This window comes from Phyllosticta citribraziliensis, assembly GCF_038025025.1.
Source record: "Phyllosticta citribraziliensis strain CPC 17464 chromosome Unknown J3D65scaffold_11, whole genome shotgun sequence".
Lineage (NCBI taxonomy): Eukaryota > Fungi > Ascomycota > Dothideomycetes > Botryosphaeriales > Phyllostictaceae > Phyllosticta > Phyllosticta citribraziliensis.
Window position 1 is genome coordinate 1,250,955 of NW_027117348.1, and position 23,476 is coordinate 1,274,430.

At 57.0% G+C, this 23,476-nt stretch overlaps 13 protein-coding genes across 13 annotated transcripts; 6 read left to right on the forward strand and 7 right to left on the reverse strand.

Moving 5' to 3' along the window:
- Positions 1–2,637: 2,637 nt before the first annotated feature.
- J3D65DRAFT_661552 (uncharacterized protein) lies at positions 2,638–3,808 on the forward strand (the record flags this gene model as incomplete). Its single annotated transcript, XM_066802606.1, has 2 exons — positions 2,638–2,714; positions 2,770–3,808. The coding sequence occupies 2 exons, from the start codon at positions 2,638–2,640 to the stop codon at positions 3,623–3,625; spliced, it is 933 nt and encodes a 310-aa protein (XP_066652013.1). The 3' UTR covers positions 3,626–3,808.
- Positions 3,809–4,154: 346 nt separating this feature from the next.
- J3D65DRAFT_558795 (asparagine synthetase) lies at positions 4,155–6,133 on the reverse strand (the record flags this gene model as incomplete). Its single annotated transcript, XM_066797382.1, has 7 exons — positions 4,155–5,531; positions 5,578–5,726; positions 5,772–5,807; positions 5,858–5,884; positions 5,932–5,957; positions 6,007–6,057; positions 6,108–6,133. The coding sequence occupies 7 exons, from the start codon at positions 6,131–6,133 to the stop codon at positions 4,155–4,157; spliced, it is 1,692 nt and encodes a 563-aa protein (XP_066652014.1).
- Positions 6,134–6,390: 257 nt separating this feature from the next.
- J3D65DRAFT_636538 (PapD-like protein) lies at positions 6,391–8,000 on the reverse strand. Its single transcript, XM_066801415.1, has 6 exons — positions 7,719–8,000; positions 7,592–7,662; positions 7,520–7,542; positions 7,414–7,472; positions 7,252–7,367; positions 6,391–7,205 (listed from the first exon to the last, which is right to left on the reverse strand). Exons 1-6 carry the CDS (start codon positions 7,756–7,758, stop codon positions 6,684–6,686), a joined length of 831 nt encoding a protein of 276 aa, XP_066652015.1. The 5' UTR covers positions 7,759–8,000; the 3' UTR covers positions 6,391–6,683.
- Positions 8,001–8,205: 205 nt separating this feature from the next.
- On the forward strand, positions 8,206–9,526 carry J3D65DRAFT_636539 (ubiquitin-related domain-containing protein). Its single transcript, XM_066801416.1, has 3 exons — positions 8,206–8,427; positions 8,488–8,825; positions 8,876–9,526. The coding sequence occupies exons 1-3, from the start codon at positions 8,343–8,345 to the stop codon at positions 9,368–9,370; spliced, it is 918 nt and encodes a 305-aa protein (XP_066652016.1). The 5' UTR covers positions 8,206–8,342; the 3' UTR covers positions 9,371–9,526.
- Positions 9,478–10,994, reverse strand: J3D65DRAFT_636542 (uncharacterized protein). The gene is made up of 3 exons (XM_066801417.1): positions 10,944–10,994; positions 10,378–10,897; positions 9,478–10,325 (listed from the first exon to the last, which is right to left on the reverse strand). The coding sequence occupies exons 1-3, from the start codon at positions 10,975–10,977 to the stop codon at positions 9,548–9,550; spliced, it is 1,332 nt and encodes a 443-aa protein (XP_066652017.1). The 5' UTR covers positions 10,978–10,994; the 3' UTR covers positions 9,478–9,547.
- Positions 10,995–11,022: 28 nt separating this feature from the next.
- Positions 11,023–12,219, forward strand: J3D65DRAFT_103391 (uncharacterized protein). Its single transcript, XM_066793646.1, has 5 exons — positions 11,023–11,331; positions 11,380–11,456; positions 11,501–11,658; positions 11,738–11,830; positions 11,878–12,219. The coding sequence occupies exons 1-5, from the start codon at positions 11,242–11,244 to the stop codon at positions 12,018–12,020; spliced, it is 561 nt and encodes a 186-aa protein (XP_066652018.1). The 5' UTR covers positions 11,023–11,241; the 3' UTR covers positions 12,021–12,219.
- Positions 12,220–12,467: 248 nt separating this feature from the next.
- Positions 12,468–14,081, forward strand: J3D65DRAFT_636547 (uncharacterized protein). Its single transcript, XM_066801418.1, has one exon. It carries the CDS (start codon positions 12,871–12,873, stop codon positions 13,723–13,725), a length of 855 nt encoding a protein of 284 aa, XP_066652019.1. The 5' UTR covers positions 12,468–12,870; the 3' UTR covers positions 13,726–14,081.
- On the reverse strand, positions 13,920–14,636 carry J3D65DRAFT_670963 (uncharacterized protein; the record flags this gene model as incomplete). The annotated part of the gene is made up of 3 exons (XM_066803349.1): positions 13,920–14,014; positions 14,059–14,499; positions 14,546–14,636. 3 exons carry the CDS (start codon positions 14,634–14,636, stop codon positions 13,920–13,922), a joined length of 627 nt encoding a protein of 208 aa, XP_066652020.1.
- A 146-nt stretch (positions 14,637–14,782) lies between these two features.
- J3D65DRAFT_103427 (cytochrome oxidase complex assembly protein) lies at positions 14,783–15,641 on the forward strand. The gene is made up of 2 exons (XM_066793647.1): positions 14,783–15,258; positions 15,329–15,641. The coding sequence occupies exons 1-2, from the start codon at positions 14,809–14,811 to the stop codon at positions 15,431–15,433; spliced, it is 555 nt and encodes a 184-aa protein (XP_066652021.1). The 5' UTR covers positions 14,783–14,808; the 3' UTR covers positions 15,434–15,641.
- Positions 15,642–15,829: 188 nt separating this feature from the next.
- Positions 15,830–17,081, reverse strand: J3D65DRAFT_103455 (uncharacterized protein). Its single transcript, XM_066793648.1, has 2 exons — positions 16,779–17,081; positions 15,830–16,730 (listed from the first exon to the last, which is right to left on the reverse strand). Exons 1-2 carry the CDS (start codon positions 16,969–16,971, stop codon positions 15,946–15,948), a joined length of 978 nt encoding a protein of 325 aa, XP_066652022.1. The 5' UTR covers positions 16,972–17,081; the 3' UTR covers positions 15,830–15,945.
- A 647-nt stretch (positions 17,082–17,728) lies between these two features.
- J3D65DRAFT_670966 (uncharacterized protein) lies at positions 17,729–18,132 on the forward strand (the record flags this gene model as incomplete). Its single annotated transcript, XM_066803350.1, has 4 exons — positions 17,729–17,791; positions 17,854–17,868; positions 17,970–18,039; positions 18,095–18,132. 4 exons carry the CDS (start codon positions 17,729–17,731, stop codon positions 18,130–18,132), a joined length of 186 nt encoding a protein of 61 aa, XP_066652023.1.
- Positions 18,133–21,043: 2,911 nt separating this feature from the next.
- J3D65DRAFT_636560 (uncharacterized protein) lies at positions 21,044–22,470 on the reverse strand. Its single transcript, XM_066801419.1, has 2 exons — positions 21,370–22,470; positions 21,044–21,320 (listed from the first exon to the last, which is right to left on the reverse strand). The coding sequence occupies exons 1-2, from the start codon at positions 22,151–22,153 to the stop codon at positions 21,307–21,309; spliced, it is 798 nt and encodes a 265-aa protein (XP_066652024.1). The 5' UTR covers positions 22,154–22,470; the 3' UTR covers positions 21,044–21,306.
- Positions 22,471–23,398, reverse strand: J3D65DRAFT_636563 (vacuolar transporter chaperone-like protein 1). Its single transcript, XM_066801420.1, has 2 exons — positions 23,068–23,398; positions 22,471–23,014 (listed from the first exon to the last, which is right to left on the reverse strand). The coding sequence occupies exons 1-2, from the start codon at positions 23,099–23,101 to the stop codon at positions 22,662–22,664; spliced, it is 387 nt and encodes a 128-aa protein (XP_066652025.1). The 5' UTR covers positions 23,102–23,398; the 3' UTR covers positions 22,471–22,661.
- Between the last annotated feature and the right edge of the window lie 78 nt (positions 23,399–23,476).

A 23,476-nucleotide genomic window follows, 5' to 3' on the forward strand; every position in this document is an offset into this window, starting at 1 on the left:
TTGGAGTTGGTCGTAGAGTAGGCCCCAGAAAAGCTGAGACCGGAAGTCATCGACGACGAGATGCCGGTCGTTTGAGGCGGCACTGCAACCGCGGTCGTGCTGCCGTTGATGGTGACCATAGACAAGGCATCAGAAAAGCTGAAACCAGAAGTGGCGGAAGCGCTGCTCGTTGCCAGAGGCGGAATTGGAACCACGGTCGTGCTGCCGTTGACGATGGCCGTTGTGGAGGCATCAGGAAAGCTAGGACCGGAAGTACTGGACAAGGTGCTGGCTTCAAAAGAGCTGAGGCCAGGATTGCCCAGCGAGGCGCTGGTCATCTGGGTCGGAATGGCCGTAACAATAGTGCTGCCATTGAACGTAGTCGTGTAAGAGGCTTCTGGAGAGCTGAGGCCAGAACTACTCAGCGAGGCGCCGGTTGGCAGAGGTGGAAGAACAACCACAGTCGTGCTCCCATTGACAACAACCGTAGACGAGATTTCAGAGGGAACAAAGCTGAAAGGGCTCGACGAGGTGCTGGCAGTCTCAGGCGGAACGGCCGTTACGAATGTGCTGCCGTTGACAACAGCCGTAGACGAGATGCCACTGGAGATGAAGCCAAAAGAGCTCGACGAGGCGCTGGACATCCAAGGCGGAAAAGCTGGCAGGGTCGTGCTGCTGCTGGTAGTGGCCATAGATGACAAATTGAAGGAGCTCAGACCAGAAGTGCTCAGCCAAGCACTGGAGCTCAGAGGCGGGATACCTGTCACGAGCGTGCTGCCATTGACGACGGTGGTAAAAGGAACCTCTAGTGAGCCGGGACCGGGCGTGCTTGAAGTGGCGCTGACCGTCGAAGGCGGGGGAGTGGTGAAAAGAGAGCTGCCGCTGACCGTAGTCTTTGATTGAACATTGGATGAGCCGAGACCAGACGTGATTGAGGAGGCACCTGTTGACGAAGGTGAAAGACTGGTGATCGAAGCGCTGCCACTGGCCGTAGTCATTGACCAGACGTCTGATGATCCAAGACCGGACGTGGCTGACGAGGCACTGGCCGTTGGAAGCGGGAGAATGGTGACCACAGCGCTACCACTCACCGTAGTCGTCGAAGTGACACCTGACTCGGAGTAGGAGGAGGCTTGGAGGCCACCCGAAGAGCTCAAAGGCGGGAGGAAGGTGACAGCAAAGCTGGTGAGGACCGCGGTGCCATTGACCGTTGCCGTAGACGTAACCACCGACTCAAAGGAAGAGACGTAGGCCGAGCTGCTCCATGTGCTTGGGCTGGTAACGTTGCTCGTCGTCGACAGTGTGCCCGGGAGAAACGAAGAGTCAGAAGGCAAGGAGGTACCGGAAGTGAGCCAGGTAGAGTAGCCGGGGGTCGGAAGCGACGAGAAACCAGGCGTCAAGGGCCAAGGCGTGTGCACTGGGACCTCAGGTGTAGACGGAGAAGCAGTGGTGAAGGAGACACTGGTCAGATCACCGCTTGGCTTCGGAAGCACCAAAGTACTGGATGTAGAGGTACCCGTGGTTTGCACACACGGAGCAGGCAGAGTGATAAAGCTCGTCTTGACGAGGGTGAGAGTCGTGATACTGACGCTGTCACCCAACAAGCCTGTGCTGCTGGCAAAGGGCGAAAGACCGTCGGCAGTGAGGAAACCAGAAGAAGAGAGAGTAGAGGACCAGGTAGACGGGAGAGCGACGTTCGAAGCCTCCCAGATCGTACGCGTGTAGTGCGCGCCCGAGGTGTCGATGCCATGATCTGAGAGAAAACCGGTGGTGAAAGCAGGGAAAACCAGGATGTTCAGAGCCATGACAGCCAAGAGGAGCTGCCAAAGCACTGGGGGTGCCATGGTTGGCAATGAGGCTCAATGAGCCAGGGCAATTGAGTGTGAGAAGGTGTGCAAGCAAGCAGAAGTAAGGTGTGGGGAGGTTGTGTAGAGGTTGTGGAAGCAAGCAAGCAAGCGAGCGAAGGTGGAGTATAAAAAGGGTAGAGGTCAAGAGAGCGCCCGAAGCGAAGGCGGGTGGTGGTTTAGAGGGCACGGGCCTCGATCAGATGCCGCTTAGGGTGCAGAAAAGCGCCTGAATTAACACTTCGGTGTGTATATTCGAAGTGAGCGGGCGTGGTGTCCGGAAGCTCGGACCCCTTTTTCCCGGTGTTGACCATCGGGTGCAACTTGACCTTGGAACCACCACCTCCTCCATCAACCAGCTACTCATTTGAGAAAAGGACCCTCACCTTGATGCCTTCAGATTCATCGTCCTGCAGCCGTCATTCAGAGAAATCTCTCCTTCTGGTATTGCGATTGCGTCTGGGAGCATTCGTTGACCATTACGACCACGCTCAGGGAGCCTTCATCTGCTGTCACGGCTGTACCCAGGGAGCTGTCATTCATCGATCGCACGGCCACATTCAAGGAGCTTTCGTTCGCGGCCACAGTTGCGCTCAGGGAGCTGTCGTCGACCACAGCTACGGGCAGGGAGCAGTCATTGCTCTCGACACCAAACTCTTCTCGAAAGGCCAGTATATACGTCGCCTTCACGAGACGGCCCTGGATATACACACTGCGACCTGCAAGTCCTTCCTAGATCATGAAGTATCCCGTAACTTACCAAAAAAGGAGTATACACTCGAAAATACCGCTCTCCATCGAAGCCAGCTCGAAAATGGAGAATCCGAACAACCCGTTCCAATGGCCGAGCTGCACCAGTTACTGGCAAGAAGTCGAGACGGCTGGTGTCTCGTAAGTGCCACATCCCAGGAAATGGTCTATGGCCCGTACTGACAGCTTCGTACAGGAGCGGGGAGCAAAACTTCGTTACCATTTTGGTCGGCCCAAAGCTGAAGCCCTTCGTCGTCCACGCCAACGTCATTGGCGCCAAATCGCCCTTTTTCAAGACAGCCTTCGAGAGCGGCTTCAAAGAAGGCGCCATGCAGGTCATGACGCTCGCCGACACGGAAGAGGCAGTGTTCCGCGTCGTCATGGAGTGGGTCTATGACCATACATCTCTGCCGACGGCCTACTGGGCCGAGACGGACAACTGGGAGGAATTCTCCGCGGGCAGGCAAGAACTGGAGTGGGACGCTCTGATGGTCGAGAACTACATCTTCGCCCAGACGTATATGTTCAAGGAGTTGGCTGCAAGTGTATGCGGCGACTTTGTTTGGCGCCTGTGGGAGATAGACTGCGAGGACCCGCGGGAGCCGCAATTTCCGTTTCCAACAACGCACACGGTCGAAAGGCTGTTCGGCGGCGTCCCGGAGAGCTCGAAGCTCTGTGAAGAGTTCGCGTTGGCGTTCCTCTTGCGCCTGCATGAAGGTACCCTAGCGTCCGGTCAGCAAAGCCTCAAAGACGTCCCTCCGACCTTCGCCAAAACTCTCCTGGTCATGCTCGCCAGTACAAGAGTTGGCATGCCTTTTCCTTGCTCTCCGGCGGTCAATGTCCCCAGACTGGTGGAAATAGCGTTCCAGACTGAGGAAGAGGAAGAGGACGACCACACTTTACAGGAGATCCAACCCGAAATCTTTGGAGTCAAGCTGGAGGAAGCATCTCGGGCAACGGAGAGCAAGAAGGACGCCAAGATCCAAGTTTTGACTCGTGAGAACGACAGGCTGAAGAGGGAGATTGAGGAGCTCAAGAAGCGACTTGCCTGAGTACGGCATCGGGAATGGGTCTCAGGACATGATGACAGGCCACAGGGACATGAAAGCGAGTTCCGATGGGGAATCAAGTTTTCTGAAGATATGAGAGACGCCTGTACATAGTCATTGAATGCGAATGCCTGCTCAATTTCATCAGTGGAGAAATTGCTGCCATCAGCCACATCAGCTTGCTCACAAACTTCTCCGATTGCAGACGTTCAACATGGAAAGGAGGCCCCAGGGCGCTTGAACAAGCTTAAATCAGAATTGAATGACTTCAAAGAGATACGTTCAAAAGCAAACAAGACCTCTAGTCTGACATCTGAAGGCACTCGAAAACGCAAACTTGATTTTGTTGGTACAGAAAGAAGGCAACAAAGAACCAAGAGGTATTGAACTCGAATTTTCCCTATCCACCCAAGTCTAGAAAATCAAGAAAAGCACATCTTACTTGATTTACTGCTCCTCCTTGTACGCTTGCTCGTGAATGGCAATGGCACTGCAAACAGTCAGTCAAGCACTTGCAAAAACGTTGGAAAACTCACCGTCCGCTGGGGTCAGTCTGCTTGCTCCAGGTGGGGACCCATCTCTTGACGGTGCCCGCGCAGTACGTGGGGAAGTGCTCGTCAAACATGCACCTGTACCAGTAGGCCTCCTTGGTGTCGGGAACGTCGCTGCCCCACTCGGGCTTGGGGTTCTTCATGTCCTCGTCCGAGACGTGGAGCTCGGCGTTGTCCTTGAGGCCGTCGATCCAGCCGTATCCGACACCGTCGGAGAACTGCTCCTTTTGGCGCCACAGAATCTTCTCGGGCAGGTAGGGCTTGGTCTCCGGCTCGTCGGTCGTGTCAAAGGCGCGGCGCAGAATGTACTTCTCGATGCGGTCCTTGGTGATCATCTTGTCGGCGGGGTCAATGTTCATGCACAGCTCAAGGAACTCGCGGTCGAGGAAGGGCACGCGCGCCTCGACACCCCAAGCAGAGGTCGACTTGTTGGCGCGCAGGCAATCGGCAAGGTGCAGGTTGTCGACACGGCGGACAGTCTCCTCGTGGAACTCCTTCTTGTCCGGCGCAGCGTGGAAGTAGAGGTAGCCGCCGAAAATCTCGTCACTTCCCTCGCCGCTGAGAACCATCTTGACGCCCATGGCCTTGATCTTTCTGCTGAGAAGGAACATGGGAGTCGATGCGCGGATAGTGGTGACGTCGTAAGTCTCGAGGTGATAGATGACGTCGGAGAGGGCGTTGAGGCCGTCCTCAATGGTAAAGGTAAAGCTGTGATGCCTGGTACCAAGGAACTTGGCAACCTCCTCTGCCGCCTTGGTGTCTGGTGCGCCGGGGAGACCAATCGAAAACGAGTGGAGCTCGGGCAGCATCTGGACGGTGGTCAACTTGTTGTCGTCGTCGATTCCAACCAACTCCTCATCGAGGCTGCCGTTCTGCCGTTGTCTTTGCTGTTTTGCCAGCTCGTTGACCCTCTGGATTTCCCTCTGGGCAATGGAGGCAACCAAACTCGAGTCGAGACCGCCGGACAAGAGGACACCAAAAGGAACCTCGGCCATCAGCCGTTTCCGCACCGACTTTTCCAACGCTGTGCGCAGAGTCTTGTAGTCCACCGGGGTCTCGGGGATGCTGCTGGGCTCAATGAGCCACTTGGGGTCAAAGTATCGCTTCAATTGGTCGGTCTTGGAGTCGTAGACGTGGCCCGGGGGGAAAGTCATGATGTCGTCGCAGACGGGGTGGAGGCACTTCATCTCGGAAGCAAAGTAGACGGCGCCGGGCGTCTTGCTCGACCTGCCCATGTAGAAGGAGGTCACACCAATAGGGTCGCGCGCCGCAACAACGCGGTCCTGAGTCTTGTCGTGGAGGACCCAGGAGAACATGCCATCGAGGTGTCTGGGGGCATCAATGTCGTGCTCGAGGTACTGTCTCCAATTAGAAGAGTCTGGATTGGCGGCGCAGAGCAAATACCAGAGGAATAATGACCTCGCAATCCGAATGCGTCTTGAAGTTGTATGGGGTCTTGAGGTGCTTCCTCAGCACCCTGTGGTTGTAGATTTCGCCATTGACGGCCAGAGCAATGGTTCCCTCGTCGTTGACAAGAGGCTGAGCGCCAGACTCTTGGGATCGTGAGCGATTGTCTCGCAGCGGGTGGATTCACGTACCGACGCCAACAATGGACAGACGTTCATGAACAAGGACTAAAGAGTCAGATCGAGACCGATAAGGATCAAAATTGGGGAGCGCTTACTAGTGTTGTTCGCAATCACGTTGCCACCTATCTGGTTCAGCAATGAATCTTCTCTCGCGGTAAAGGATGCTCACTCCAGTCCGGTCCACGGTGACGGATGCTGCGATTGGTCAACAAAGGAAGCTCGGAGGCCAATTGGAAAAACGTACGCCTTGCCCATTTTCAGGGCCGTAGGCTTGAACTTTTGGACATCAGGGTGACTGGCGATTGTTAGTCGGGCGATTCGTAGAGGCGCAAACGGTGTACGGACCAATGGCAAGCGAAAATGCCACACATTTTGGCGGAAGCGTGAGGCGACGAGGGAGGTGAGTGTTCTGGATAGCGAGGAAGAAGAGTGGTGGCGGAATATTAGAAGAAATGACGGCGGACCAGGGCGGAGGACAGTTTTTTGAGTCACTTTTGAGCGAGCGAGCTATCGGCCGCCCGATCTGCCCCGCGGTGGGCCCAGCGGTGTCTTGGGAGCACGTCCGTTCTCGGCCCGCACGCTACCACCAGCTTGATATTACTAAGGGCCGTGATGAATGGAATTGTGTGGTCACCTCATGGTCGTCAAGTAATAACATTCCACATTCCTAGGTCATTCAATACCGGCACTCGCTTCTGCGCCTTCAATCCGCTTCCTGCCGTCCGAAATTGAAATCAAACAAAACACTTGGATCTACGAAAACAAAGACTGCCAGTCCATCCGTTGAGGCACAGACGCCGCCACGTACCGCCTCCGCTCATGCTCACCCCAAATCCCCAGAATCCAACCAGAAAGAAACGCGATTGCTGTTTTTGACTACCCGTGTGCTCGACGTAAGAGTATCGTGAGAGCGCGCGGTGTCTAAAAGAAGAAGTAGGCCAGCAAGAAGCTAAAGAGGCACAGACCAGCAGCAATCTGGACCGAGACACCGCTGGCCGGGGCGTGCTGCATGGCCATGTTCTGGGAAGTCGGTCCTTTGTCAGAACCGCTGCTAACCACAGCATTGCCCTTGCGTTGCCGGAGACCCTGGTCGCGTTCCTGTTCCAGGCGGGTGATTTTGGCATACGCTTGCTCCAGCTCGGCCCTGAGGCTCTCTTCCTTTCCAGACACTGCTGGGTTGTGTGTCGAAGCGACGGCGTCGCCGAGGTTCTTACTCTCGCTGGGGCGCGACTCTGAGCGCGACACGGTGCTGGAAGCGGGCGCAACAATGCGCTGCGGCGTAACGGCTTCGGGAGACGGGGAGCGCTGGGAAGCGGACAGATCGTGGTTGCTGGTCGACGTTCCGTTGACGGCTGGAGAAGCGTCGCCGTCGGCAGGGAGAAAGACGACACGAATCTTCTTTTCCTGGATCGTGTGCTTTGCCGTTTGTTCAATGTGACTCCACTATCGCCAATTAGTCTTGTTCCTTGGCGCCTGTTTGTCCACATACGACAGAGGCAACGTTGCCCAGTTCATTTTCTCCAGTCATTGCGACGGACTGAACGAGAAACTTGTCGCGGCATCGGGCATCCGGGGGAGGGTCCTCCCTCATGGCCTGGAGAAGGACTGTGGAAATTAGCCTTGTAGTCACCAAGAGGCCAGCTTATCCCACCTTGAACCTCGACTTCCTTTCCCGGCTCGATGCGGCCAGAATTTGGTCGTACACAGTATCTGTCAAGAATGAGCAGCGAGCGGCATGGGACGGGCAGGCGACAAACTGCTTGGGAGCCGTGGTTTTGACCTATATGGCGTCAGAACAGCTCGGTCTGGGAACGCTGTGAAACACTTGCCTTGAACGCGACTGGTTCCGCATTGGGGTTGCGCAATCGCAGCGACTGGGAAACTTCGGTGGTGAAGGGGCCTAAGGACGACGGTCAGGCACCAGAGTCTCGGACAGGCAGAAAAAGGCTAGCATACGCTTGAAGCCCAACTCGGGCGGCGAAAGCTCAACGGACATGGTGACGACGGCGTTGGCGCGAGGTGGCAGGGGCGTGATTGCAGGACAGGAGACGCAAGTACGCGATCGGCGGATGGGCAAAGGGCTACGGCGGAGACGGCGGAGAGCACGGAGCGCGCAAAGTCAACGACGACGAGGACGGAGGTGAGGCGATTCGATGGAGAAGAGGGCAAAAGCGACGATGAGCTCGCGAGAAGCAACAGGCGGACTGGAGTAGGTGGAGATTTGCGAGTACCTTCTTCCCGCGGCTGCTGATTGCCCGTTGCCTGCACGCGACGACAAAGCCGGGGATTGTCAATTCATTACAGTGGGATTACTGGTACAGTCAGCAGGATCTGGCCATTTCGGGTAGGCAGTGGAGCCGGCTTCCTTTCTCTGCTGACAAATCCAGGCCCGTTTCCTCAAGCCCTGCCAGTTCAGGCTCACCGCCATCCCCAGCGTATCAAATACACACTTTGTGGTAAGATCAGCATTGCCGGGGATCCGACGTCACCACCCGATCAGCACCCCGCCGGAGCTCTGTTCTTCTCGAACCTTTACTCTCAACCGAAACATCCTAGCCACATCAACCTCACAACCTCATCATGGCTTCCTCCGACCTTGACCAGCTCGTGGGCATGGGCTTCGACCAAGAACGCGCCCAGCTCGCCCTTTCCAAGGCCGGCTCCAGTGAGTAAACGCTAAACACGGATTCTCACTCAAACACGACTAACAACCTGCGTCTGACAGTCCCCGACGCCATTGATTGGCTTGACAAGAACAGCGAGAAGTCGATTGATGAAATCAAAGCCGAGGATGCTTCGACCGCTGAATCAGCCTCCGCCGACGCCGGAGAGGTCGCCATGAGCATGCGCTGCGCCGACTGCGGCAAGACATTCAGAACTCAAGGCGAAGTCCAGTTCCACGCCAACAAGTCGGGCCACGCCAACTTTGAGGAGAGCACCGAGGTACTCAAGCCGCTCACCGAGGAGGAGAAGAAGGCCAAGCTGGAAGACCTGCGAGTTAAGCTGGCGGCGAAGCGCGCCGGCCAGGCCGAGCAGGACAAACTCGACAAGCAAAAGAATGACGTATGTTTGCAAAACGCACAAATTGAAAAGACGTGTCTGACGAGTGCTAGGAAATCCGCCGCAAAGCCACCAAGGAAACTCAAGACGCCAAAGAAGCCCTGCAAGCCAAGGAGCGCATCAAGGAAGCGCAGGCCAAGAAGCGCGAGAAGCAGGAGGAGATTGAGGCGCGCAAACGCGTGCAGGCCCGGATTGAGGAACAAAAGGAAGAGCGCAGACGCAAGGCCGAACTCGAAAAGGCTGCCCGTCTTGGACAAGCACCCCCAGAAGCGGCTCCGGCTCCGGCTGCTGCTCCCGCGCCGCCCAAGCCGTCTGCTGCGTACTCCGAGGCCAGATTGAGGTTGCAGACCCCGAGTGGCACTGTCCAAAAGACGCTGCCCGTGGAGACGACGCTGTTCGAGGTGGCACACCAATTGACGCAGGAAAAGGGCATCACCGTCACCAACTTCACCCAGACTTTCCCCAGAAAGGTGTTTGACTCGACCGACTTTGGAATGACGCTCAAGGAGGCGGGCATGGTTCCGAGCGCGGCATTGATCGTCGGCTAGAAAATGCATTCGAGGCGTATGGTTTGATCACAACATGGGATTGTTGATGTCTTGACAGGGTTGCTTCACATCCATGGGGACGACATCAAAAGTGGAAATACCAAAACGGTGGATACCAGTTTATATCGACTCATAGAACCAAGATCCTCAACGCCTTTTGATGCCCATTTCAGTGACCTATTTTGATGCCTTGGCCTTTTTTGCCTTGGGCGACTTGGTGTCCTTGACCTTGCCAGCCTTGGCCTCCTTCTCAGTCTTGCCCTTGGTAGCCTTGACCTCCTCAACGGGCTTGCTCTTGGCCTTGGTCTTCTTTTCAACCGGCTTCGTCTCCTTGACCTCCTCGACCTTCTCCTCCACAGCACCACTGCTAATCCTCTTGGATCTTCTCGTCGTCTTTTCGGTCACGGTGCCCTTGCTCGGCTCGGATTTGACCGTTTTGACAACCTCTGTCTCCTGGTGCGGTTCCTCGGCGATGGCCTTGGGCGCCTCAGCAGCCGGCAGAGCTTCCTTCTTGCCCACCGCGTCGACACCCTTGACAGCCGGGGCCTCGAACTCGTAGCCCAGCGCCTTGAGCTTCTCCTCTTTCTCCTTGCGTCTCTGCTCCTCCTTCTTGATGCGATTGTCCCAGCCCTCTCTCTCCATGCCGAGCCTCAGGTGGCGACCCTCCATCTTGTTGCGCGGGGCGGGCTTGAAGCGGCGGTTGGCGCCCTTGAACAGCTCCGGGTGCACCTGGTCCGCGGGAATGTAGCGCACCTGCAGGATGTGGCCGAACATGAGATACTTGTCCATGGTCTCGGCGGTGATGCGCGCAACGGACGCGTGCTTGAATTCGATGAAGGCGTAGTGCTTGGAGCGGCCCGTCTTCTTGTTGCGCGACAGCCGCAGCCGTGTAATCTCGCCGAATTGCGAAAAGTAGGCGCGCATCTGGTGCTCGTAGAAACCGTGGGGAACGCGGCTATTCATCAAACATTAGCGATGGGCAGAATGTGGTGTCGTGTGATGCTTACCCAACGTAAACGACGCCCGGAAGGTCCTGGCCCTGTTCTTGAGCCTTGGTGAGCTTCTTGCGGAGCTTCTTCTCATTCGGTATCGTCGGGACCTCGTCAACGTTGAGGCCTTCATCTTCGCCGTCCGCCTCGTCCTCGCTGCTCTCAAAGCCCTTTAGCAGGGCCGCCGTCTGGTCATCCTCCTTTTCATTTTCGCTCTCCTCGGCAGACTCTTGCGCTTCCTCTGCGGCCGCAGACTCTTCGGATTCCGGCTCAGGCTCCGGCTCAGGCTCAGATTTGCGCTTCTTGTTGCTCTTCTTGGTCGCCTTTTCAGGCTTGGCCTCTGCCTTTTCAGTCGCGGGTTCCTCGGCCTCGAAGAAGTCAGAAGCGCGCTTGCGAGAAGCTTTGGTGCTGGCAGCAGTATCGGCTTTGGGTGCTGCAGCCTTGGCCTTGGAGGGCTTCGCGGCGGCGGTCTTTTCAGCAACAGGCGCTTCGGTCTTTTTGATTTTTTTCGTCGAGGGCGAGGGAATTGCGGCGCCGCCTGCACATGTCAGCTTGAGTCCAGATTGGAATGATAGATTCCATACTCTTGCGCTTCTTGTTTGTCTTTTCGGGTGCCATGGTGAATTCAATGTTTGGTGAAGAGCGAGACGCGCTTGGTGAATGGAACTTTTTTCTCCAGGTGCGCCAGCAGGGTATCGCCGAAATAGGGCCGGCATCTACAACTTCAACCCGACCCGGACCGTTGCCAACCCGGACGCTTCACGTTAATATCAACAACACGCATCTCGAGAAGTCTTCGATTGAAATTTGGCGTCGAAGAGTTCAAACTTGTGCTTGTGCAGCTCCAACTTGTGAAGTCTTTGCATTTGACATCAACCGAAAATGGCAACCAACGTCGACCTCAATGACAGAAGAGCTTGGGATGACCGCGCCCTCATAGATGGCTGGGATGCTGCGCAAGAAGAATACAATGTATGCCTTCCAAACTCAAAAGAACTTCCCCATGCTGACGCATGCCAGCTCTACCACTCGGTCCAGCTTCATGGCGAGAACATTCTCCACTACCTCGACAGAGAGCAACTCGAGTCTCTCAAAGAGTAAGAGTTTGCGGGCTTGTCACGAACGTTGCTGATTTTTCAAGTGCATTTCAAGATAGCGGAGAAGATGCTTACATTGGAGCCATCGAAGCCGAGCTCGCGGCCCGTCCTGCTGAGCCGGTGAAAGAAGAAGAAGCAAATGTCCCAGAAGATGCGCAAGCAGGTGATGAAGAAATGAAAGAAGCCAACGAAGCCGACAAAGGTAACTTACCTCCAATTTTGATGCTACTGCCTCACAAGAAGATCAGACAAGTACATTTGGCGATACTAACCCAATCCAGACGACACGGCCGCGCAAGACCAACTACTCCAAGAGACGGCAGCATCCGCGCACTACGCGCCAAACCCAACGGCACCGGGCCCAATCATGAAAAGTAATCCCAAACCAACCCTCTCTGGAAGCACGCATCTAACAAGGCAGCAGTGGAAGACGAGCTCCTCCGCAACATGATGCTGTCATGGTACTACGCGGGCTACTACCAAGGCAAATACGAAGAGCGTAGCAGCAACAGCACCAGCAGTAGCAGCAGCGCGTCTCAGCCACCGGGCCCATCAACCAAATGAAGGACTTTTTCGCAAATGTCGAGTTTTGCTTTCCGACGACGCTGCGCCACATGCAGCAACGATCCTCCATTTCCACCCACCACATCCGACATGCTGCGACGGATGCAAAAATCGGCGTCTGCACTCCGGCTATAAGGCAGACGCTATGCGCGAGCTGCTTGAAAAGCCCATCATACTGACCGGGGCTGCCCGCTTACGACGAAAAAGTACCATCGATCCCAAGAACTATATCAGCCTCGCACACCACGGCACTAGGACCGGCCCTGCCCCCCTTTCCAAAAAACCCAAGGACGAACGAGATGGAATAGCCATGTGGCTTGCTAACCGGCGGGGCGGCACTATGCACAGAAGGACAGAGAAAAAAAATATTTGGCAACCATTCGAATAATGAGACGGACATGCGACGCGGTCCGAGACGCAGCCAACACGGCCAAGCCGCGAGGCTGCCATGTCGCCGCGCCCTAATAACCAGCTCTCCTCAAATCAATTGGCGGGGGGAGGCTCCCATTCCACTGGAGCGAAGGAGCCGGCGTCGTCGAGGCGCTCCCGAGCTTCCGCGCGCGCGCGTTGCACCGTTTTGCTTCATACATGGGTGTGGTGTATGGTGGCCAATTCAATACCTAGTTGAGGCGCAGGCAGGCTAGGTAGGTGAATTCGGATTTGACCGTCTTATATCCATGCTTCCTTGACAGCTCTTGTCCAATTTGCGTGCGTGTCTCTCCCTTTTTGATCCGTGCTGTGCCCTTTTCCACCACGCGTTTCCGGGATCTCTCACATCCTCGTCCTCTTCCTCTTCTCTCCTCCCTCGTCCTTCGCACCGCAGCGCGGCACCCGTCCACCCATCCACACCATGCGCCCACTCCCCCTCAGCGTCCTCCTCCTCGCGCGCTTCGTCGCCGCGCAAACCGTGCACACCGTCACGGTCGGCGGGCTCAAAGAAGCCGCCGCGCCCGGCGGCCAGCCCTCGCCCAACTTCATCTACCAGCCCGAGTCCATCACCGCGGCGCCCGGCGACGTCGTGCAGTTTAACTTCCTGCAGCTGAACCACACCATCACGCAGAGCTCGTTCGAGAACCCGTGCGCCAAGGCGCCGGGAGGCTTCGACTCGGGGTTTGTTGTGAATGAGGACGGCCGGCCGGGCCTGCAGTTTAGTGTGCGCGTCAACGATACTAATCCGATTTGTGAGTTACATGTGGGAGAGGAGGCTGGGGTTGTTGGATGGCTTGCTGATTTGCTGGGTTGTCGTGTAGGGGCGTACTGCGCACAGGAGACGCACTGCGGCAAAGGCATGGTGTTCGCCATCAACGCGCCGCAGGCCGGGACGACGTTCAACGCGTTCAAAGCATCCGCCATCTCGCAAGGCGGCAACGGCGCGCTGACAGCGGCCGGCATCACGGGGCCAACGCCAGCGCCAGCCGCGGTGCAGCCTCAGGGCCAACAGCCCCAGCCCGCCGCTGCTCCCCAGCCGGCGCCGTCGATTGTACCGGGCAACGGGCAGTGTCGCGATGGCAGCGCGTGCGCGTGTAGCTGCCTGTGTGGCTCCAGTAGCTTCCCTCCGCAGGCGGCGCAGAATAATTTTGGTGGCTATGCGGGTAAGTCTGTCGAGCTGGCGCTGGGCATCTTGTGGGCGCTGGCGGCGAGATTGACAGGCATGCGATTCCCTTCCTTGTGTTGTTGGAATCGTGTGCGTAGAGACATGTGCTGACTTGTTTCCAGGTATGCTGCCGGGAGGAAGTAGGAAGTGAGGGGTCTTCTTTTCGTGTGCTTGATGCATGACAGTTGAAATCCGCTGAGCGACTGACTGTATTTCGTTTGAGCGATGCTTCACATTTACCTTGAGCATTTTTCAACTTTGATCGAGCGTCCATTTTTGCCAAAGGGTATCTTGAAGCAAACTCGTCATGCTCCCTTGTATCCATATCGCAGCTTTTCGAGCCCGGCCACATCAACAGGGGCGAGCTGTGAGCGGACCAAAAATACCAGACCAAGAACAACTACTTCTGTCAGCTTATCCTTCGAGACCGAGAGGTCAACTTACTGCCCGGGACCCATCCCTCCCACTCGCCGACCCTATCTCCAGCGGCCCAGCAGTTCAACGCTACGATGCCGGCCACCAAAACATTCAGCAGGCCAATGTAGCGCTCAACCGGGCCATCGCCATCCGGCAGCAGACCCAGCGCCTGCACCCAGTGCGCCAACGGCGTCTTGTCGCCCATACCCGCACCCATAGGCCCGCCACTCAGTTCAAACGAGCTCGGCGCAGCAGCACCAAGCGGCACGCCACACAGCACCCACCCTGACGCTGCCAGGCTCGTCAGAGCTAGCAGGGAAGTGAGGCATTCGGAGAAGCTGGAGGGAGCAAAGAGCGGGCGCAGGTAAAGCAGTGCGGAGAGGGCGGGGAGAGATAGAAAGGCGCGACGGTAGAATTCTGTGCGAGCGGCATCTTGGGCGCGAAGACGCGCAATGAGCTGCGCTTGTTCTGCGCTTGGTTAGCCATGAAGCGGCGAGATGTGGTGGCTGCGTACCTTCTTCGTCGATACCCTCAACAGGCTCATCTGAGTCGGAATCCGCGTCTGTGGGGTAGCGGAAAGCTTTACGTAGGCGCGTGGAATCCATGTTGTCAATAAACGTGAGGAAAAGCCATGAGTGACGGCCAGGGAAACGCGCGCCGCGATCAATGACGCAGACGGCAGAAAACGGCGCTAGCCCACCGCCCGCCGATCACCAAGCTCCCGATGAATTAATCGACTCGGCCGCCAGCAATTGCACCACCACATCACCTGTCACGATGCGCACACCCATCCGGCCCACGCTCCTCCGAGGAGCGCCGCTACGGCTCCCCCTCGCACCATCACGAAGCCTCGTCTCCGCGCCGAAGCCGGGCAGCGGGCCGCTCATGACGCGGCGGGCGGACCGCGCGCTGCCGGCCGTCACCTCGCGGCGCTGGATGTACACGCTGCCGCTGTTTGCGCTCGTGGTCGGCGGGTCGACGCTGGCCATCTTCAACTACCAGAAGCAGACGTCGTCGGTGGTCGAGGCGACGCTGTACGCGCTGCGGACGGACCCGCGCACGCGCGAGGCGCTGGGCCCCGAAATCTACTTCGCCAGCAAGGTCCCCTGGATCTGGGGCACCATTGACCAGGTGCACGGCAAGGTCGACATCGAGTACGCGGTCAAGGGGCGGCGGCAGCGCGGCACCGTGCGCTTTGTCAGTCTGAGGAAGAGCAAAAAGGGCTTTGTACGTTCCACCCTTTTTGGAATGCTCCTGCCCCGTCTTCTGGAATCGAGTGCTGATGCTAGCCCTGCAGTTTGAGACGGTCGAGTGGAGTCTCACGACGGATGACGGCCAAACGCTGCAGCTTCTCGACCCCGACAAGCCCGATCCGTTCCGCCGTCAGGATGATGACGAGTGAACAAACTGAAACTTGGGATGACAGTGTATAGGGCGACGGGGGTTTTCTGGCAGACGTGTATCACCACTGCATCATACGGCGTTTGGAAAATGGTCATTGCAGGTTGGCAACTGTTGCCGCAGCTAAAACACGCATCGGCAGTTGCAAAAAATGTCAACCTCGTTTCAGCAGCACGCAAAACCACGAATATTTGTCAATTCCACGTATCCATTTTGAGCGCCGCTGGGAAGAAAAAGACCTCTGTTGAAAAGTGTAAGAGAAGATACATTAAGGAGTGGTGAGAAGGGAAGGCGAAATGTGCCGAGCGAATGGATGCACGCTGTCAGTCATGCTGTCATTATTCGGGTTGCTCGTTAAGGTATGCCAAGAAACAGGCGTCATGCCTGCAAAGCGAACGGATTCCAAATCCACAGAGAAAGAAAAAAAAAGGGTATCTAATCCATTGCCGACGCAGGGGTCAATGATAGCAGCGCATAAGCGCGAGAAGAGAAGAGCGAGACGAAACTGACGTCTCAGAACGTCGGCGACAGCTCGTATGGATTGTTTTCACGCCTCAGGGCACGCATGCTGGGGTGGTGCGTCAGATCCGGCTTCTGGACGGTGCTGCGCAGGCGCTCAAACTCGGGCGAGCGGTTGATGGGGCCGCCGTTGACGGGCGGCGAGATGTTGAGCGGTCCGGAAATGTTTTCGATGAAGCCCGTCTTTTTGGCCTTTTTGGACTTGGCCGACTTGGTCGATTTGGCGTCGGACATGTCGTTAGTGTACTGATTTTCGGCGTAGCGGTTGGGGAAGAGGGAGGCGCGAGCACTGCGGAAGAGCGAGTTGGAGGTGGGCGGCTCAGGGGCAACAGCAGCAGCAGCCGTGGGTGTGGGAGTGCGCGGCTGGTACGGCGTTGGAGTGCGAGTGTTGGACACGCTATTCATCGACGTCTTGACGCTTAGAGTCTTTTGGGCGTGCTCCATCTCGCGCTGGGCTTCGGCGTCCTGCAGAGCGACCACGCCATGGGCTCGCACGCGCCTGGCAGAGATGCGCAGCTTGCGGTCCCGGAAAATGAAGCTGATGCCAATGTTGAAGAAGCCGACGGCTATGCTGACGATGCCGGAGCTGAGCACGAGGCGGAAAAAGGGCGTTCCCAGCGTGGCTTCATTGATTTCCTTGTTCAGACTGCCGAGCAGGTTGACGCCCATGGTGATCATTGCCAGACCGAGCACGACGAAGCCATGGTCGTAGCTGAGGAGCGGCCAGTCTCGAACAAAGTAGTTCCTGAAGACGGACAGCTCAGAGACGACGAGGAAGACTGCAGCAGCGGTTAGTGGTGTTGTGGTGGTGAGGGGGAAATGCGTACGAGCAATGAGAGCGGTGATGACTCGACCGCAGAGGTCGAAAAAGTAGTACTGGTTTGAGCGGATGATGGTCTTGACAACGACGACGATGCTCGAAGTGCTGACGGCGAGCAGGACCAGAATGTTCAAGAGGCGGAAGATGTTGAGCAGGATGTAGCCTGGGCCAGCCAGGTTCTTGATGGAGAAGAGCGACATCTGGGAGCTGCAGAGGAGTGGAGGATGCAGAAGCGAGGGCGGAGTTGGATGGACGAGTCCAGAGCCTCGTAGAGGTCGTGGTGACGCTCAAGTGAAAGGCAACGGAGCAAAGGGCATGTGCATGGAGCCGAGAGTGAAGTGAAGACGCAGAAGCGGATGTGAAGAGCTTGACATTGTGTGTGTAAACTAGCAACTGGCAGGGAACAGCGTTGTGGTCATGGATGGCGGCAGACGGGAGTCGAGTGAGCAAGGCGTTCAGCCAATTGCCCGAGATTTTGTCACAATTGATGAAACGCCGGAGTCAGTCGATGGATGGCTTGTGGTTTGTTTCTGCCGTGTTCCCTGCGGCGAGGCGGCGCCCGTTTCATGGATGGCTGAGCGCTGTGAGGTGCCCTGGTGTTGAGCAGGGGAGGGGAGCGAAAACTGGGGTGGCCGATCGAACTGTTGCTGCGTGGACGCGCGAGAGCGACGATGTTGCACTTTTGACGGTGCAAACAACATGGCATTTGGTGATTGAGGTGTTGGTGAGAGGCGACGGGGCCGGCGGTTCCATTCACGGTCAGGTCTGGCTTCTTCGCAGTCCACGTCCGTCTGTCCGCCCGCGCTGTGGCGCTATTTTTATCGCGCGGTCTTCGCCCACCGGCTCCCTCTGCACCTCTCTCTTCTTTTTTTCTCCACACCCCGACCAGACCCTCAGGTCCCCTCTGCCAACACCACCGACAACCCACCCCACCCCGGCTCTCCATCAACTCCCACCATGGCCCGCGGTAACCAGCGTGAAAAGGCTCGCGAAAAGAACCAAAAGGCCCAGGCCGGCACGGTATGTCCTGTCTCCTCTCCTATCTGTCGGGCTTGCCGCTAAACGCCCTCGCAATCCAACAGAAGAACAAGAACAGCGTACGTCGTCCGCGATCAGCACTTCTAGGCCCGTCACGCTCTATTTTCTCGCGCGGCCTCCCTACCCTTCATTTCACCCATCTAACGTGACCTCTGCCCAGATGTCCGGCACCGAGTTCCAGCGCGCCAAAGAGGATGCCGCCGCCATTATGCGCGCCAAGCAGGCTGCCGGTACGTCTTCTTCTCCTAATCACCACCGCCGTCTACTGACTGGCGTCTCTACTAGCCGACGCCAAAAAGGGCGAGGCTTCCAACAAGAAATGAGCTTCATGTGCCTCTTGTTTTCTTTTTTTCTTCCCCCGAGTTGGCCTCGGCCACGGAGCTACGGAGTAGAGTTGGTTGTTGTTGTTGGTCACCGTCTTTGCGCGCGTCCGTCCCCTGCGTCTCTACCGCGTAGGAGATTGACAAGTTATACCCCCTACCTACTTACCTAGACATACATCCACGACTTTTCTCGTCCTCCCCTACGCTCCATCGCTGTGATTGCTTTCTCAAATGAGCCTGCGCCACCGTGGCACCGGCACTCATGGCCGGGCGTGCCACCTCCCCATCCAGCGCGGCCTTGCGTCATGCATGGAGAGCTTCGATGGTGAAGGCTGGTCAGGCACGCGCTCCCATCCAGAGCAGCACAAGCAGAGCAAATAAGGCGCCAAGACAGCGGCGCACCACCATCAATCAAACACCAACCCATGCATGCAGAGGGGCCGATTTTCCCAACCTGATCAGATCATCGTGCCTGACAGCTCCCGCGACTCGAGAGAATAGACTCGAGAGCAGCGACAAGGTCTGCCATTTCGACCCGCCAAGTCGGGACTCGAACGTACGTCGTCAATCGTCCGTCAGGTCCGTCTCCTGTCCTCACTCGCCCGGGCCCTCTCGCCGAGCAAGCATCCCGTCCCTCATCCCAGGTCCCTCGTTCCCCGCTAGGCTAGGTACAGGAGTCTGGCGAGAGGAGCAGCAGCGCATGCTCCTGGCCGGCCCGCCGTTCCCTGCAACCGAGCAACGTCAAAGAAAAACTCTATTTGGACCTGTCTTGCCCTGACGTGTGTGTGTGCTTGCAACAACAACACTCCTCCAGGCACGTCCTCTGACGGATGCCGTTTCTGCATGACTGACGGCCGCGTGCGATTGCGCTCAATCAAACGGCCATCCAGATCGCCAATCCAGCGCATCGCCTGCCTCGTTTCGTTTTGTTTCGTTTTCGGTGCGTACGCCGGCCGTCAAGCTTTTCGCGCTCTCCGTGCCTTACCGCGCTTTGGTAGCCGTAGTCATGACAACAAACCTCCCTCCCTCAACCTACGCACCCACCACAGACAACCTTCGGCAATGCGCCGACCTAGCACCCTGTCTGTCTTTGCGCGCGCGGTCAAACCCATCCACTCTGCTGCTGTGCCTTGCAGTTGCTGACTCCGCGTCCGCGCTTGGCTGACTACCTTACTTGTCTGCGTCCTGTGTGTGCACCTCCTTTACCTCACTTACCCCTCTCCCATCCCAGACACAATCGCATCATTAATCCGTCACGCAGCAACGCGCGCCTGGGTCGAGATGCCCCTCCCTCGTGCGGATCGCTCGATCGCTGGCTTTGACGTCACTGTACCTACTTTCTACTCCCTATTCCCCCGGCGCCCCCGATTGCCGACACTATGAACGTGTCGACTCGTAGACCGTTGGCGACGTGAATGCTCCACCATCTCCGATGCGCTCAGAGACTCGGAGGCTCGAAAGCTCCCATCCGCCCCCTTCCTCCTTTCCCTTTCTTGACCCCCCGCTCACTCTCTGCCATTCGCTGCCGAGTATACAGCAAAGCTCCATCCCCATCTCGCCTATGCTCCACATACCAGCGCACAACCAAACACCCTACCTCTCTACAACTGTCCTCCCTGTCATCCCTATCCTCCCTGTCACATCCGCCGCCGACGGCGGGACGGCGGGACGGCTGGCTGCCACGCCATGCCGCCTGTCGGCTCGGCTGCTAAACGCATCTACCTGACGTCCCGACACGCACGCACGGCCGGCAGGCCGACTGGTCAACCGATTGGCGGGAGCGGTTCGTTCGTTAGGTGGTGGGCGGGTGGCTGCGATGACACAGGTATGTAAGGATGTGCGGTGGTGCGGGTAGTATGCTCCGGCAACGGCGTGCCGTACTCTGCTACAGGACGTATAGTTTTCGCCGAGGGTCTGTTCATCTTCCTATGTCTGTCAGGGGTCTGGCGAAGTGGGCAAGTGAGTGAGTGAGTGAGTGAGTGGGTGACGGGTATCTAGGTGCCTGCTCCCCTTCGATTAGCCAGCGCTGCTGCTGCTCTTTCGTGAATCCCCTGATCCATCTCGTCGCTTGCATCGCCGCCGGCCATGTGACGCCGCGCCGCTCCTGTTTTAGGGTCTGTGTCGAGCGCGTTGCTGCTCTGACTGAGACAGATGCGCCGTGAGGGCGTCGTTGCAGACTTTGAGGATTAGTGCCTCCCCATCGTCGTCGCCGATTTGCGGCTCCACGCGCCTTGCAAGCGTTGGAGGCGTGCAAGGCCCTCGGCGTTGTGTGAGGGGGCTGATTGGGACATGGCGATGTGAGATGGATTGGACGAAGCAAAGCGTCTTGGTAACGTGCAGGAAAAGAGATGTTCAAAGATATTGTGGTGATGGGGAGGAGTGTTGATGGTAACGCGCCTGAAGTCAAAGTTGCGAGAAGACGCGTCTATAAACTCTACTCCATCTGGCAGGGGCCTGACTCGCTGTACACGAAGGCTGCCAACCTACCGACCTGCTGTTATGGTCACGAATGCTCCAGATCGACATCAAGTCGGGTTTGCTAAGCACCCTGCTAGTGTTTTACCTGGTAAAGGGAGAAGGACGCCGAAGCAAGTGTTCGACGACGCAGGATTGAAGACGCAAGCGCTGTCTTTCCATTGTCGTCCTGCACAAAAGCGTTGATGAGCTTTCAGACGCGGTATCAATGCACTTTGTGACGCAGCACCGACGACCGATGCCCCTGTCTGTGTATATATCAGTACGTGTGAACCCTCTTCAAGCTCGCCCCTAGGAACTTACTCGTAGTCAAGCTAAGACAGTGACCGCAAGTTTTCCAAGCACCCTACAAGTGCTTTACCTGGGTTTCAAAAGCATGATGGCTCAAGCACTGCAATTGCATCCAAGGAGCACTTCTTCGAAGCTACAGTTGTGCCTGGCGGGGAGCTGTGGTACGGCGTCACAATCACTTGGGAGCCATCATCTGCCACTGTAGACGCCCAGAATACCTGTACCATCAATTACCAAGCAAAACTGTGGAATGCGTGTCTGAAACTGAACTTGATGCCTCCTTTTCTAACGTGACCTTTCAGGGACATCTTCCTCTTCTCGAACATGCTGCCTGGCTGTCTTCCTCCATGACATTGGGCCAAGCTGTCACCTCCTTTCGGGAGAGATGAGAGACAACAGAACGTGCGCTCAGGACCGGGGAGCTGCTTGAAATCAGCATCGACATGGGTGTGGAACTTGGGATGAACTCACGTCGGAGTCTAGTGAAGAAATTGCGATGCCTTTCGTCCTCCACTTCCTCCGAATCCTCGACATCCAGCTCGTCCAGATCTGGTTCATCGTCGAATCTCTCATCAGGCGTATGGGTTTCGAAACATTCCAAATTTCTCGTTGCAACGGCGAGACTTTCCTGCTTGACCCGGATATCATTTCTCAACCGTGGCTGCATGTCTTCAAGTCTGCCGCATGCAAAGACTAGGCGATTGTGGACAGCAACGAAGACCGGCTGCCCTTCGAGAAGTCTGTCGTCGTCCTCCATGTCGTCCAACATCTTGTAGGCGTCTACCAGGTTCTTTCTTGATTTTCGGAGTTCCTCTTGGAGAAATGCCAGGTCTTGACATAGGGCTTCGCATCTGTCTTCGAGCTGCTTCCGGAACCGAGCCCGGGCACGAGATAGAGGGCTCGCAGCCGGAGATGGGGTCTGGCGCGGAGTCGACGGTCGGTTCTGTCCAGGCGAGTTGCTTTGCCGCATGGCTTGTAGTGCTTCACGCAAGTCGCGAAATGGAAAGCGGTCGCCACCATGCCTATTGACATCAGTTGCAGGCGAAGAGTTTGACGGAGTTCGTGGCCGGCGCGGAGGAGATGGAGAGGTCCGTCCAGGCGAGTTGTTTTGACGCAAAGCCAGTAGTTCTTCTTGCATGTCGCGAAACTGAAAGCGGTCTTCATTGTGCCCGTTGACGCCATTTGTAAGAGGAGAATCTGACGGAGACTGTGGTGCAGGTCCGCACCCGTTCACACACTGTTTGGGCGGAGACATGATGGCGAGATGAGAGATGCAGGCAAGGCGTCAAAAGTGTTGTGAAAGCGATACTGGGCGTTGTAGCGATAAGTGAAGTGTGCTGACCGATTGGGGTCCAACGAAAGACGTGGGTATTGTTGTAGCGATGATGAGATGTGCTGAGAGAGGTCCGGCGAAAGGCGCGTTCTTTAGAGCGAGCCATGCCCACGCACCTTCCCATCGACGGTGGTCCACTCCCACATTTCCTTCCTTCTTGGGTCAGTCTTTCTTTCAATGGTAACTTGGAAGCCGTTGCCAAAATCTCTAATCATGCACAATGATGGTATGGATCCTATCCAACCAAATCAGCAAAAGGCTCGAATTGTAAATCTACCATGGCGATTGGGGAATTCGAAAAACAATGTACAGCGAATCCAAAACAATTTCCAACTCCTCGCCTCGCAAAGCGCCTGTCCACCGCTGCACCAACGATTTTTTGAGCTGCACCATGTCCACACTGTCCAGCTTACCGGCCCACGAAAGCAACCTATTTGTGCGAGCCAGCAGCCCCCGTTACCCTCAAAATAAAGTTTACCACGACAGCCGCCAGCAGAGCAATGGCCAGAACCGTCGGACCAAAGCGATCGTCAAAGCCGCTCTGGCCGCGCTGGCGGATACTCTTGGCGCGCCAGTGAAAGGTGACGAGGGCGTACAGCATGGCGGCCATGGCCACGAGCGTGAAGAGGCCGGCGCTGATTTGGCCGACCTTGTCACCAAAGTTGAGGAGGCCGACGGCGAGGCCGCCAAGGATGACGGTGAAGTTGAGCCAGGACAGGAACGTGCGCTCGTTGGCGAAGAAGACCTTGGGCTCGACGCGCGTGGGCAGGGCGATCCGCTTGCCTGGAGGGAGAGGTCAGCGCGCAGCTACATTGCGCGGGAACTGGAGCTCTTACCGGGCGCGGTCTGGAGGAGGGGCTGGCTCGACATGATGATATCCCGGAGATTCCTTGGGGAGCGTGCGCGGGACGGCTTTGGGGCGTGCGGGACGAGGGCGGGCGTGTGTCGGCGCAGGTGAAGCGGGTGGTTTGGCGGCGAGGAGAGGCTGCTGTTCCAACTGGAGGAGTAGAAGGTCTCCAAAGGGTCCTCGTGCAGAATTTGTCGTGAGCGGGGAATTGAGATGCGAAGGGAAGTTAGAGTCGTCGACGCCGCACGAGTGACGGGGTGTCGAGTGTGATTGGTCGAGGTGGCCGCTCGGACTCGGACGTGGGTGGTGGCTTCCCCGTCGCTCCGCAACCGTCCCGTCACCCACCTGCACCCACCAGCTCAGCTCGGCCACCGCAGCTCCTGATAGCACAACACTGC